The following is a 13,659-nucleotide window of genomic DNA, read 5'->3' on the forward strand; positions in this document are numbered from 1 at the left end:
CTCACGACCCACATCCATGGGTGGGATCCTCTTCTGATTCAACTCCCTACGGCATTCTAGGACTTTGTAGTCCCACAAATAGAGAATTTCTATGGGCTTCTGTCCCGGGGGACTGTGGTGGTCCTTTTATTCCAGGATCCTAGCGGGTAGGAGTGCCTGGGCACATCTCTTTGGGAACCTTGCAGTGGTTGTGTTTGGACAAATGCAACAGGCTGCTGACTCCTGTGGCATTTAGGCTGTAAAGGGTTAACAAAGGGTGGGCGGCGGGGGGAGTTTGAGAATGAGCCCCAGGATGGATCTTGGATTCCTTGCATGGAAGGTGAGCTTTGTGGGGAGGTGCCAGAGGGTAGAGTCAGGCTGGGGCAGGGGCTGTGATCTCTGCTCCAAGGCCCTGGAAGGGCAAAGCCACATGGCATGGAGCACCATCCCCACAGATCAGACTGCAATGGGCAGTTCACTCAAGAGAGGCATCTCTGACCTCACTGCCAGGGAGTCTGAGGTAGAAGCCAGATGGGGAGCTGAGGATGCAGAGGGTGGAGGGCCTGCCCTGGTCCATCACACTTTGTCAGGAAGCCACTGGATCTAAGAAAGTTGCAACATGTGCAGTGATGGGCAGCTGGAGTGGGGAGCAGGAAGACACCAGTGCCATATGGGAGCTGGGACAGGCTAAGTCAGGAGCCCTACAGGCCTGAACCAGGGCAAGGGCATTTGGCTGAAACAACAAACTCCTTCATCTCCTTGAAGGAGACCCACTTGGATCCTCTCCAGGCAGGAGAGGTGGCTTTAGTCTTAAGAGTTCTGTGTCATCTGTCATACTACAAGTCACTGCTACACTATGTTGGCACATAGGTATTCAATAAATATTTGTTGATTGAGTGAGCATACTGTGGTGATCAGGGGACTTGGGAAGGCAGGGATGGGCTTTGAAAGTTTGACAGGCAGTGAAGGAGATGGCTGGCAAAGCTCTGGGTGGGAGCTGACTCCTGATATTTTCAGGGCTGATGGACCTGTCTTCAGAGGTGAGCTCTATCTTTGTTGCATCAGCCCTCTGGGACTTTCCACTGCTATTTGCAGCCCATTCCTGTGCTGTGTGGCTGCATTCCTAGTGATGGCCAACAGGTGGCAGTGCTGCCTGTGCCATGAGACAAAGCTCAAGGATCTCACAGCAGGGCAGGCTTCATGCCCTCACTCTGGGTTAATGTCCTCTGTGAAAGACCATATAGTCCCCAGGGTGGAGTAACCAGTCATCAAGGACCTACTGAGTCCAAGGCAGGGATAGGGGAGAGTCGAGAACTGAAAGGAGCCAGCCCAGTGGGCACTGGGCATTACCCACGTCTTTTCCAAACTCAGCAGTCACTGTGGCTGCTCCACCATGACAGGCCACATACATTGCTCAGAATCCTGGGCCCCAGGATCCTTGTATTCAGGATATTTGGTGCCATCAAGCTTGGCATGGGCCTGTGAAGGGCCTTTGCAAGGGTGACGTCATCTGGGTGCAGAGGGAGGTAGGAGCTGCCAACTGGACCCGGTTCTGTAGTAGTCACTGGGCATCGCAGAGGAGATGGGTGTGTCTAAGGCAGGAGATTTGGGAAGGTGGTAGGTGGGCCTGGTGTGTAAGAATGTGTAAAGGGAAGGAGTCGGAAGTCATGGAGATACTCTGGGGTCAAATTTTAGCAGAATCTTGTTTTCTCAAAACAGCTTTCTGTGGTGGGCAAGGCCTCATGTGCAGCTTCAGGCACCTGCCCAAGCACTCAGGATGCTGATTACTGACTGGCTGTGGGCAGCCATAGGGATGATCTGACAAAGTGCCATGTCCAGTGCTAGCTGCCCAGCCTCAGTTCCCTGACTTGAAGGTCCAGCTTGGATAATAGGGTTTTCTACTGTTTCCATTTGTCCCAGGCAGAAGCTATACCCAGCTGTTGCTCAGTAGGATGGAGAACACAAAAGCCATGGGGGGCTTAAATGGTGGTTCCTTTTTTGGTCCCTGGCTCATTTCACATTTCAGGGGACTAGAAAGGGGTAGAGCTTTGGGGTTTATGTTTTCACTCAAGCTTATAGCTGCTCCTGCCCTAGATTGGGGGATAGAGCTTGCATCCCCTCTGTACCCCCAAGCTCTGACCTCTTCTGTGATTAATGAGCTGACGATTCTGCATCGATAAGAAATTAACCTGGAGCCCCTACCCATCAATAGTCAGGAGTCCAGGTCCTGAGCCCCACCCCCAACCCCAACGGAGTGCTCCAGGGCCCCTGAGCAGACCAACCCTGCATTGCTTTACACACCCACAGCCAAGTTCTTCCCCCACACTGCTGCCAGGAATTAACCCCTTAACTGCCTCTGTCCACACCACCCCATCACCCACCCCTCCCTACACACATACACACAGGCAGCAGCTGTTTATATTGGTTTAATCCATGTCAAATGTAGTTTACAAAGGGAAAGGACAAGTACCTTTGTATAGAATATACAGACACAGCATCACACCATGGGGCCCACGGGAGGGGCGGGGGAGACAACACTTCTCCCTGGGAACAGCAGCTCTAATCCCAGGAAAGGTTCTTGGCAGAAGGCTGGGCAACCAGGAGCACCCTCACCCAGCCCGGATCTCAGCCCCTGCGACAGCTCGGTTCCCATTTCCTGTGCCTCCCCCCTCCCCCAACTCCTTATAAAGAGCCCCAGGAGCTAAGACTAAGGAGAGGATCATGTCCCTTGGGGCATGTGCCCCATGTCTGGGAGAAGAAATATACACCACTGAACACCGAGCACATGGGAGAGGGAAGGGACACCATGGGAGAGGGCGAGGCAGGCACCCCAAGAGGTGGATGGGCCGAGCTCCCAGCCAGCCCTGAAGGAGGCCCTGCTTTCAGGTGTTCTTAAAAAAAAAGAAAATCATACAACCAAAGGGGAAGGTACGGGGTAGAGGGCAAGGAGTTGTCCCATTTATACACAACATTGTAAACATACATGGTCTATATTACATGTGCTTCAGTCTGGTGTTTGCATGTCTGTCTGTCCATCTGTCAGTCTGGGGGCTGGATCTCAGGAGCCTTGCTGCTACTCCCCCCACCCCCACCTCCCTGCCCCACCATGGGAACAGAACCCGGAACAGGTATGGTCCCCAATCTTGGTGGGAGCCAGCAGGCAGGGCCTGGGCCTCAGCCTCCACTCTGGCTCCAGAGTCCTGTGTGTGCGCGCGCGTGTGTGCATGTATGTACACGGGGAACCTGTGTGCAAGTATGTACAAGGGGGAGGGTCACGTCACAGAGGCGGGGCAGGCAGGCTGCTGGAGGCCAGGCCTGCCTGTGGTGGCTAGCTCACAAGTAGATTCTCCGCAGGTCTCCGGGCGCTGTGATGGTGTTGCACTGAGGGCAGAGCTTCTTGGCACCCTGCAGGGAGAAGAGGGCGGGCTCTGGTTATACACACTGGGCTGCATGTTTGCTTGTGTGAGCACCTGAGCCTGCAGCCATCTCCCTGCACCAGCTGTGTGCTGGGACCTCGGTCCTGTCAGCCCAGGCTGGGGATGCATGGGCAGCCTCTGTGAGCAGGCAGGCACGCTCCTGTGTTGGGGGGACGCCAGGATCAAACCGCCTGGCTAGCCCCGCAGCGGGAGCCCCGGTAATGAGAACAAGGCTGGGTCCAGCTGTGGCTGCCGCGGCCCTAACGAGATTACATGCGGCCTTTGATCAGGACACAGAGCCCACGTCCGGGCCTTTTATTGCTGTCTCCGGGCGACATTTTAATGGCTGCTCCTGAGCAAAGAGCAGGGGCAGGAGCAGAAGGAGCTTGGTAATGGGAGGGGGAGGGGATGAGGCCCTGGTCCTGCTTATCCAGACCCAGCCTCCTCCTGACCCAGGATCTCACCAGTGTGTGTAATACAGTGGGCTTTCTGGGGGTTGGGGCAGGGGGAAGGGAGCAGGCTGTGAACCCGCAGAGGGGGAAGGGCTGGGGAGGAAAAAATGTAGTGAGTTTGGGGGATGAAAAACCTGGCTTCTGGCTGTGTTCTATGTTCCTGCTCCCCCCTGCCCCTTGCTCCAACCTCCCTCAAGCATGCTCAAGCATATGCATGAACACCCAGGCAGTACCCAAAACAGCCACCCACTCCCCAACCCCCACGCCACCTCACCAGGGTCCGTAGCCAGCACTCCTCGCAGTGCACATGCCAACACTGGATGGACGTTAGGGGCATCGAGTATGAGTCCTAGGGAGGGGGTGGGCAGAGAAAGGTCACTCTGAGGCTGGCCCACCCTCTAAAGAGCTCAGATCACAGTGCAGAGACCCTCTCCACCGCCAGGGGGCAGTGAAGCTCGAGCAGGGGCATGCCCAGGCTCCCTTCCTCTCACCATGCAGATGAGGCATTTGTAACGGTCCCCACGGGATAGCTGCCGTTCAAGTTCCCTGACCCGAGCCTTCAGGGCCTCAAACGTGGTCACAGCTGAATCCTCGGTGATTCTGTAAAGAGGACGGCATAGTTGGGCAGGTAGCAGGCTGGCATCCCTAATCTGAACCTCCAGCTTACACCTCCTTTGAATTCCAGAACCACATATATAAATGTCTCCTAGATATCCTCGCCCCACTACCCCACCCATATCCTGTATCTGCAAATTCCACATCCCAGAACTGAACTCCTCACCCTTCTAGTTCCTCCACCCCCATCCAGGTGAATTTCTAAACCAGATACCTGGGAACCATTCTCAAACTATTCCTTCCCAGTCACCCCGACATCCAAAATCTGTCACTAGCTCCTGCTATCTCTGGAATCTCTCTACTTGTACCGCAAGTCCAGGTTCTTTCATCTATTCTATGGATTATTCTGCTAACCTGAATGGCCTCTATGCCTCCAGTCCCCTCATCTCCATTCCATTCTCCCAGCAACTAGAATTTTAGAAATCTGACCATTTCTACTTCCAACATGTCAGTGTCTCCCTCAGAGTAAACGCTACCAAACTCCTCACAAGCCTTACAAGTGCCTCTGTGGTCCAGCTCCAGCCAGCAGCACCCCTTAGCACCCTGCTACATACTTTATGCTCCATCCATAGGGAACTACTAAGTTTCAACACACCACCATTTTTCATTTCCTTGGCCTCTCGCACTTTCTGCTCCTCTGGATCACCCCACCTCCTAACTCACCAGCTCCACTGATCTCATCATTCAGGCCTAGTTGCCACCTTCTCCCAGCAGCACCACTGGTGGCTGCCTTTTCTAGCACCTTGCACTGGACTCCACCACAGCAGCGTAATGGCAAATGTCTCTGTCTCCTCAGCTAGACTGTTCCCTGAGGGCAAGCTGCTTATTCCACCAATACTGACTATGGACATTAACCCACACTAGGCATGTGAGCAGACGTAAACACTTGCTGAATAAAGAACCAGTCCAACCCCCCGGGAGAGTAAGGGATGTGGCGACGAAGAGTCTTCATAGTCTAGGTCTCTGGGCTACAGGCCTGGCATACCTCAAAGGCTCCTTGTTGTGTTTTCCTAGGCATATCAGATGCCCAGGTAGTCCTCACCTGTTGTCCAAGTCCTGCACAAGAAAGTCCCTACAGCTTCTCACAGACTCTTTGGGCTGCAATACTGAACAGGGAACAGCTAGGACTATCTCAAGGAGTGGTCCCTCCCACTCCGAAAACAAGTGAATAGAACCCAGAGGAGCTCACAGAGGAAGAGTCCTTCCTGGAGGAACAGAAAAGATGGTACTGGAGAGAGGCCTCAGGGAAGAATGATGATGATAATACAAATAAAAGAGCTAAAACTTAGTAAGCACTTACTAAATGCCAGGGGTTGCACTGAGGGATTGATAATTATCTTATTTATACCTCACAAAAGCCCCATGAGAAGATTCTAATATTCCCATTTTATATGAGGAAACGAGAGCACAGAAATATTAAGTAGCTTGCCCAAGTTTCATAGAGAGTAAGGGAGACAGGATTGCCTGTCTCCAGCCCTGGCAGATGGATTCTGTGTGACTAACCATTACACTACACTGGCTATACCCAGGAAGAGATGGGTCTCCAGGCCCAGGCAATAGTAGGAACAAAGGCCAAAAGGCCCAAGAGCCCCATCTGGCTGGAAGGCTCACCTGTGGGTAGGCAGAAGGTGCTAAAGTGGGAAAGGAGGTCATATCCAGGAAGACCTTAGATGCCACAATCAGAAAGTAAAGTTTATCTTACAGGCAATGGGAAGTTGTTGAGGATGTTGGAAGAGGGCTGTGAGAGAAGAAGAGCTGAGGTTCAGAAGATGTGTGGTATGATGTGGGCAAAGATCATCTCCTAGGGTGGCCTGTTCTGCCAATGTCGGGGAGACAACTGGCTCAGAAAAGTGGAAAGCTAACAGGTGGTCTGTCCCTGCTGGGCATAAATGGCAATGGAGGGCACGAGGAGGATGGTGGGTAACATTCCAGAGGCAGAAACAAACTTTGATCTCTGACCTTTCTCTCTTAGGGCGCTAGCAGCAACACAGAATGTGACTTTCTGATGGCTGTGTCCCTATATCAGGAATGCTCTAGATCCATCACTTCATGGTCCATGATTCTCTCTGCCTGCCTCTCTCCAGGGAAGCTGGGAAAGCCTGTGGCTCCAGCTCCTTCTAGTACTGGCTGATTCCCTGGAAGTGTCCATTCAACTTTCCAGCTTTGGAAGCCTTCACCACCCCCTCCCTCCTGACAAGAAGCTGCACAGCTGTCTCCTCCTCCGGCATTTTGCCCAATGCCATATGTGCCGTCCCTATCTAGATTGCTGGTAAATTCCAGAGGAGACAAGGATGGGTAACTATGCTCCCTTCCTCTGCAAGGGCCAGGCTGGGCATTTGCCTGGTCCTATGTGGTTACTTCAAAGATGGGGAAACAAAGGCCTTGAGCTGGGGGCAGCCTACCCCAGAGTAGAGAACTAACTTTCCAACCCCAAACCAGAAAATGAGCTAGAGTTGGAAAGGCAAAAAGGATGGGGCCAGGAGAGAATGAAGCCATTTCCTCCTCCATTTTCAAAAGCTCCAAGGCCACATCCAACTCCAGAGCCCACCCTATCCTGGATTTGCTAAGCACATACCTGGTCTCTACTCTCTGCTCTGGTGAAATACACAATCCTCCAGCCCCTGACCTAGGTTGATTGTGGACTATTCCTAAGCCCATCCAGGGTATAGGGTGGAGAATTTCCTGGAAGAAGCCACGGCATCCTGCTGTCCTCCTTCCCTGGGTTGTGAAACAGATCTAGAGTGGGAACCCATATTGTGTACAACAAAGAGAGAAGTCATGGGGACCAAAGGGCCCCAATCTTGGCAGATCCAGAGCCAATGGAGATCTCTGCATATGACTGAGCCAGTCCCCAACTCATCCCAAAGAGCCCACCTATTGGTGCCTGTGCTCACACAGGTGGGACAGAAATCCTGATGTCCCCCAGCCTTGGTTGGGTAGTGCCTTCATGGATGGCCACTGGCTCTGGCCCCCACCTCCCACTTGGGCGCCATCCCTGATTAATGATCTTGTCTTTCTGATTTATGAGCAGCCCCTCTAGACGAGGGTGGGCGCCCCTTATGGCCCCGCCCGCCCCGCTCAGCTGGAGTAGAAGAGAATTATTAAATAAACATCCATACGTCATTCCACCCCCCACAAGCTGGTTGCACCGAACCCGTGCGGCCCGCTCTGGCGCTGACACGGAGCAGCTGCGGTGATTCATGGGCAGCCGGGCCCCGTGCTGCGGCCCATACATCATGCCAGCAGCACTTGCGGCCCCGGCCGAGATAAACTGATCAACCACAACGGGCTGGAATGAATTTATGACAACACAAAATGGAGGGAAACAAATGGGAGGTGACCCTGGGCCACCGACCTGGCCCTGCACTGGCCTGCAATCCACTCTCCTGGCAGGAGGCAAGATGGAACACTGGCCCTGGAATGAAGAGGCTGCCTTTTAACCCCAGGCAACCGAGCCTCCAGTGGAGGAAGGGGTGGGTGCAGGGAGTTAAGCAATGGCCAAAGGCAGCAGCTCCAGGCAGCTAGAACCGGACAATGCTACCTCCTGGGGCCAGACCTGCCCTTGCTTGGGCTTTCTGGAAAGGCAGTAAGGTACCCAGCTGATTCAAGTCCTTGTGGCTCCTGGGGATCCAGGCCAGGGGCTGCCTAGCCCTGACTGAAGCACTCACAGGTCCCCTTTTCCCCTGTTAGAGAACTCAGGCCAAAAATTCCTACGGAAGTGATGAGACCCAATGCTCCTGCCTAAAACCCACTGCGAGCGCCACCCGGGACAAGAAAAATGAAACCAATTTAGCTTCCGATTAAGAAACAGAAACTGGAGATGAATCAAGTGCGCCGGCTGGGCTGGGGGGACATACATCACGTTTCCCGGGCGGAGGCCGCAGCAGCGAGCAGGCAGGCAGGCGGACTGCCTCCTCCCTCCGCCAAGGCTCCCAGGGCTATGGCCCAGTGATCAATTCACAGAGTAACGCTTAGCACCAGCTGGGCCCCGGTGCCGGCTGTGTGCCCAGGGCTGCAGGACTAAGCTGTGCTTGAAAGGCCCAGGAGCCCTGGCAGCAGGCTGTCCTGCTTGCAAAGGGCCCATCTCCTCTCACTGAACTGCTGTCCCAGAGACCCCCGCTCCCGGCCAAACACTCACTTCTCGATGTCGCTATTCTTGCAGGTCTTCTGCATGGCCTCCTGCTTGCTGCTCTCACCGTTGCTGGTAGATGGCATCTCTGCTGGGACAGAGAGGCAACTCATACTCTGGCCAGACTGGGCAGCACAGGTGAGGGGTTGGGTTTGAATCAGTCACCACTACCCAAAGGATATCCCCTCTTCCCCATTACTAAGCTGGCTTGGGACTTACCATCACTGGCCCATTTAGAGAACTCAGGTGTGATGCGTGTGCTGGGAGGGCCGCCACTAGGGAAAGGAAGGAGAAAGAACACAGTGAGCCCTGAAGGCAGGCAGGACAGCCCTGAGGATGGGTACTGGGTTGACCCCTGCCTCAGGGCTTCCCATCCCTTTACCCCACCCGCCCAAGCCTGTGCCCACACTTGCTTTAGAACTGCGCCCCGGAGTGCCTCTCTCTCCTTGGCTTCACCAGGCTCCTCGCCTGTGCAGGGGATGACGTCAGCCTCCGTGTATCTGGCATGATGGTCAAGGACAATGGATCCTAGTTTGCAGTAGGCCATGAGGGTTGAATCCTCAGGAGGGCTTCCCCTGGCTAAAGCTGAGACACTGACCCTGGGTGGGTGGTAGTGTGGGTGAGTACCAGAGGTGCTAGCTACTTCTCTTATTTCCTTTGGCCTGTCCCACCAGCCCCACCTTGTCCCACAGTGCCCCAAGGATACTGTGGCTTCCCATACTCCAGAGTGTCATCCCCATCCACATCCAAGTCAGCATCACTGTCCGGATTTTCTTTGCCGCTGCACATGACGAAGCCAGAGCCTGTGGGAAGCAGGATGTGAGGAGGGCCAGGGGCCAACAAGACTAGGCCAAGGGTGCTCCTTCTGTTGCCTCTAGGTAGAGGTCAGGTTTGGGCCAGATAAAGCCCAGACAGAAATTTGGGCCTGGAATATAGAGAGCCACATACTTAGGTGCTCTTGACTCTGACATTTCAGTCCCTTTCACTTTGTATACCGCATCCTTCTCTGCCACAGCTTGCTGCTCCAAGTGGTCTCTGCTCATAAACTAGCCCATTCATACACTATGTCAGGTCCTCAGGAGATGCCTAGTCGAGGCCTGCTGTATACCTGTCTTCCAGGTCTAGGAAGAGCAGGAAGAAGACAGAGAAATTCAGGTCTGTAAGGCCACGCCCACCCATGACCTGGGTATCCTGTGTCCCATGGTCCAGCCTGACAAGTCCATTGGAGGGGAGAGTCGGCTGGCTAAGGCCAGTCACAGCCATACAGCAAGGACCCCCAGCCAACGTCCTGATTTTGGCCGCCAGGTCCTTGCCAGCAAAAACACCAGGCAGCTGTTCAAATATTTGGTGTCTGAAGCGCCTGACATTAATTATTCATCTCCACCTCACTCAGCCCAGATTCCTGGACAAGCGCAGTTATAAAGGGATTAGGAAGGGCCAGACGAGGGAGGATAGGCATGCACACCTGCTTCTCAAAGCAGTCCACGAAGGCACTGAGGCTGGGCAGAGGCAGGGCCAAAGGCCAGGAGGGCAGCTAACCCCACTAAGGTGCATTTGGCTCAGCCACAGGCAGACTCTTGGCCCATGGGGAGGGGTGAGTGGCTCAGGCTACAGAAGGCCTCCTCACCAGTCTGTGCTCTGACTCCCAGGACCACCCTTCCTGAAAGCCCAGGGTCAAGGGCCACAAAGCTGCTTCTCCCTTCCTGGCCTTGCCTTCTCCCAGTGGTCTCAGACAACATCTCACTAGCCAGCACAACAGCCCTGCTAGGACAGAAAGTGATGGAATTTGTGGTGAGTGGAATCAGCATAGAAATCCTTAAAGGGGTGAAGAAGCAGCTCGGGGTTCTGCCTGATAATCTCAGAAATTTCTTTTTATCCATTCTTTCCACTCAGGTCCTTACACTCTCATCAAGGTAACAGTTTTGTAATGGGGCCTCAAGATTCTTGTCTGTTCCCCATCCGTCTTACCATATAGTTCTGACCCTTCTTTTCCCTGCTCCAAAACCATCTATGGCTTCCCACTGTGTGCACAATCAAGTCTAGGCTCCTCGGCCAGATCCATGAAGATGTGGATGTACCTTCTTCTCTACATTCACTCTTTTCCTCACTTCACTCCATAATCCCTATGCATATGGACAGACTACCTACTGCACCTCAAACATAACCCCGTATGTCCTGCTCTTAAGACTTTTGCTCATGCTATTTACTCCATCTGGCATGCTCTCCTTCTGAAGCCCATTTCAAAAGCATTTTCTTCCTGATCCTGCTTCTCCCTTGTATGCCTCCGGTCTCTGGTCTCACAAAGGTCCCAGTCATCCCAGAGGTAAGCAGCACCCGGGAAAGACAGAGGCTAGCACAGCCTATGCTCCACCTCTCCCTGACACTCCTCATTTGCCCTCCACACCAAGGCACCAACTAACTTGAGGCAGCAGGCAGGTCAGCAGTGGGGCCATTAAGCTGAGAAAACACCAAGTTACAGCTCTGTCTCCTGCTCACAGCCAGGTGTCCTGACAAGCAATTCCCACCTTGTGGGTGAGTGGCACCTCTATAAACCCTCTGACAGTTTGGGAGACAAACTCTGCCATCAATCAGAATGTAGCTATCAGGTTCACTTACAGCCTGTGCCGAGCCCTGCCAATCCCCCTCCCCCAAGTACACCCAGCTCAGCGCTCAGCCTCATGTCCTCGGCTCACCCTGCCCTGCCCAGCCTGCCTTGGGGGTGGGCAAGAAGGAAAGCAAAGAACCCATGGCAGAGCTGAGCAAACAGGGCCCCCAGAGCTGCCAGGAAAAGTCCCAGCTTCTCAACACACAAAGCAGCCCTGTGGCCCGAAGTCCTTTCCCCTGCAGTCTTACTGCCTGCCAGGCCCTCAGTGGAACGCAGGTGTTGTGGTTTCTGACATCCTGCAGGTTTTCTCATGTCCCCAGGCCTTCGCACCTCCTGTTATCTCTGCCTAGAACCTTCTCCCTTCTAGTCTACAGAGCAAATGCCTGCTCATTCTGCAAGTCTGACTCAGCTCAACCATGCCTTCTGCTATTAACTCAGTGTCCACACAGAGTAGTTGCTCTATAAATACTTCCTGAATGACCTCTCACCTCAACAGCATCCTTTCTACCTTTACTGAGCTCATCCTCTGCCTGGCTTGGCACTGAGGACAGAGAGTTTCAAGATCTGATCCCTGCCCTCAATGTGCTGAGTGGGGATGAGACTTCCTCAGGTACTTCTACATAGGTGTCCCTTCCTTGGTATCCACCCAGACTCCTGTGCAACTCCAAAAACATATTTATTACCAGTAATGTCATTGTCTGTCACCAGACTGAAAGTGCAAGCCTGGCTCATTGCTGTGATCTCATCATCACCCAGCACAGGGCCCACAGTAGGTGTCATACAACGCGCTAGCAGTAATGGCTAAATGCCGACAACACTGTTCTATTGGATCCTGGGAGCCCTGTAGCAGAAGGAAGGCTGAGGCCTGATTGGCTGCTGGCCTAGAGAAACCTCTTAGGACACAACTTTCCCTGTCGGGCCCCAGCTCTCACCTAGGCAACAACCTTATGCTCCTCTGACCCTTGAGGCGGTATAGAGAGCACAACATATCCTGTTCTCCTGTTTGCCAATGCAAAGGCCTCTCTGTGTCTCTGGTCTGAGTAGCTTACTTTGACCCTGACCCCACCCCCCAGTGGAGACAGATGTTGGGAACCTCTCCCTACCCCCACAGGTGTTCAGAACAGGCTGTCGCTGCCAATTTCACTCTTGTGCTGCCCTAGCCTGTTCCAACCTCCTTCCCAGCACATTAAACTTTATTTTCTTAATGAAATGTCACTTGCTGACTTCTAGCAGAATCATAATAAAAAGAAACGGCCATAAAGCCGTTTTATGCAGACAGCGCCCCCGCCAGCTTGCCCCCCCTCCTGCTTTGAGAGGAAGGCTCCACGGTCATTTTATGTTCTCAGCTGCTGGAACATCCCAAGCCAGTACTCAGAGGCAAGATGGCACAGAGAACTCCTTTCCAAGCCTCTGGCTCCTGTTCTGTGTAGGGGATAACAGGCAAGCTGCCACTCCTGCTGCTACTATCCAGGGAAGCGACGCAGTCCCCAGAACCTCCAAGATGACCCAGAGTACTCTTTAGTCACCAAGGAGCCCCCCTTGCTACAGCTTGGCTCCACCTTAAAGTGGCACAAAGGCCTGGGCTACCACCCAGAGGCAAACTAAGCCTGATGGTCAGTGATGCTCAGCAGAGCAGGTACCCAGTCCTGGGAGGGTAGGCAGTGCAAAAAAAATCCCTTCCCTCCAAGTCAATACTCAGCAATAGAGAGGGAGAGGGTTAAGTGCAGAAATGATAAGTCTAAATTTTATAAAAACGACCCCTCTCCCATAAACTCATTTCTTCCTGGGTCATGGAGAAGAAGAAAAAAAATCAGTGTTAATTTAATCAATTGATTAGATGATCGATTGAGAAACTGGAGATGCCCGTTTACTGGGGCCAGTAACGTCCTGGAACCTGAAACCACAAAAAAGGAGCCATTGATTTCCTCACCTGCTACTCCCAACAAAACCAGAGACCAGGGAGAAAGGAAAGTCTTGGGGCCCTCCAGAGGCCTGTGCTCTCCAAAGGGGCGGGGGGCAGGGGGGCAGGGGGGCAGGGGCAGCAGCTTCCGGAGAGTTTTACAGTGGAATTAGTTACAGATGCAGTTACGGTGTCTTGTGTAAACGCCATCGATTGGGGAGCTGACAGTCTGGGGAGCTGCGATGCGGGACAATCAATCGGCCTGCAGTGTCACCTGCCACCTCGCTGAACAGTTGACAATGCAATTATCCAGTGTGGAGGCAGGGAGTTGGCGTGTGTCAAACGCACTTAGCCACTTTCCGGGCCTCCTCGATAGCGTGTTTCACTGCCTCATGTCAGGAGAGACGCATAGAGACAGACGCCCTTTAAAACCATTGATACTTGCTCCTTCTGCCTGCACTCCCTCTGTCCCAGCTTAACAATTGTGTTCCAAAAGGTGATTAAATCCCGTCACTCGCCACAGGGGACAGAAGGTACCCTGCTCCTTGCCACCTCTCCTCAGC

The 13,659-nt window shown here is 53.5% G+C and overlaps 1 protein-coding gene across 9 annotated transcripts in view; it reads right to left on the bottom strand.

Moving 5' to 3' along the window:
- Nucleotides 1-2,389: 2,389 nt before the first annotated feature.
- The window catches only part of RNF220 (ring finger protein 220), a 218,206-nt gene continuing 206,936 nt past the window's right edge, over nucleotides 2,390-13,659 (bottom strand). For 7 of the 9 annotated variants that reach the window (XM_044770634.2, XM_044770632.2, XM_070510050.1 and 4 more), the window contains 7 exons: nucleotides 9,298-9,394; nucleotides 9,005-9,091; nucleotides 8,811-8,866; nucleotides 8,601-8,679; nucleotides 4,339-4,447; nucleotides 4,122-4,196; nucleotides 2,390-3,384 (listed from right to left, as the gene is read on the bottom strand). In XM_044770634.2, the coding sequence (XP_044626569.1) occupies nucleotides 3,313-3,384; nucleotides 4,122-4,196; nucleotides 4,339-4,447; nucleotides 8,601-8,679; nucleotides 8,811-8,866; nucleotides 9,005-9,091; nucleotides 9,298-9,394 (575 nt within the window). In that variant the 3' untranslated portion in view covers nucleotides 2,390-3,312. Of the gene's footprint in view, nucleotides 3,385-4,121; nucleotides 4,197-4,338; nucleotides 4,448-8,600; nucleotides 8,683-8,810; nucleotides 8,867-9,004; nucleotides 9,092-9,297; nucleotides 9,395-13,659 lie in introns of all 9 variants that reach the window. The other 2 variants (XM_044770633.2, XM_044770631.2) reach the window with 1 other exon arrangement.

The sequence above is a fragment of the Equus asinus genome, chromosome 5, assembly GCF_041296235.1.
Source record: "Equus asinus isolate D_3611 breed Donkey chromosome 5, EquAss-T2T_v2, whole genome shotgun sequence".
Taxonomy (NCBI): Eukaryota; Metazoa; Chordata; class Mammalia; order Perissodactyla; family Equidae; genus Equus; species Equus asinus.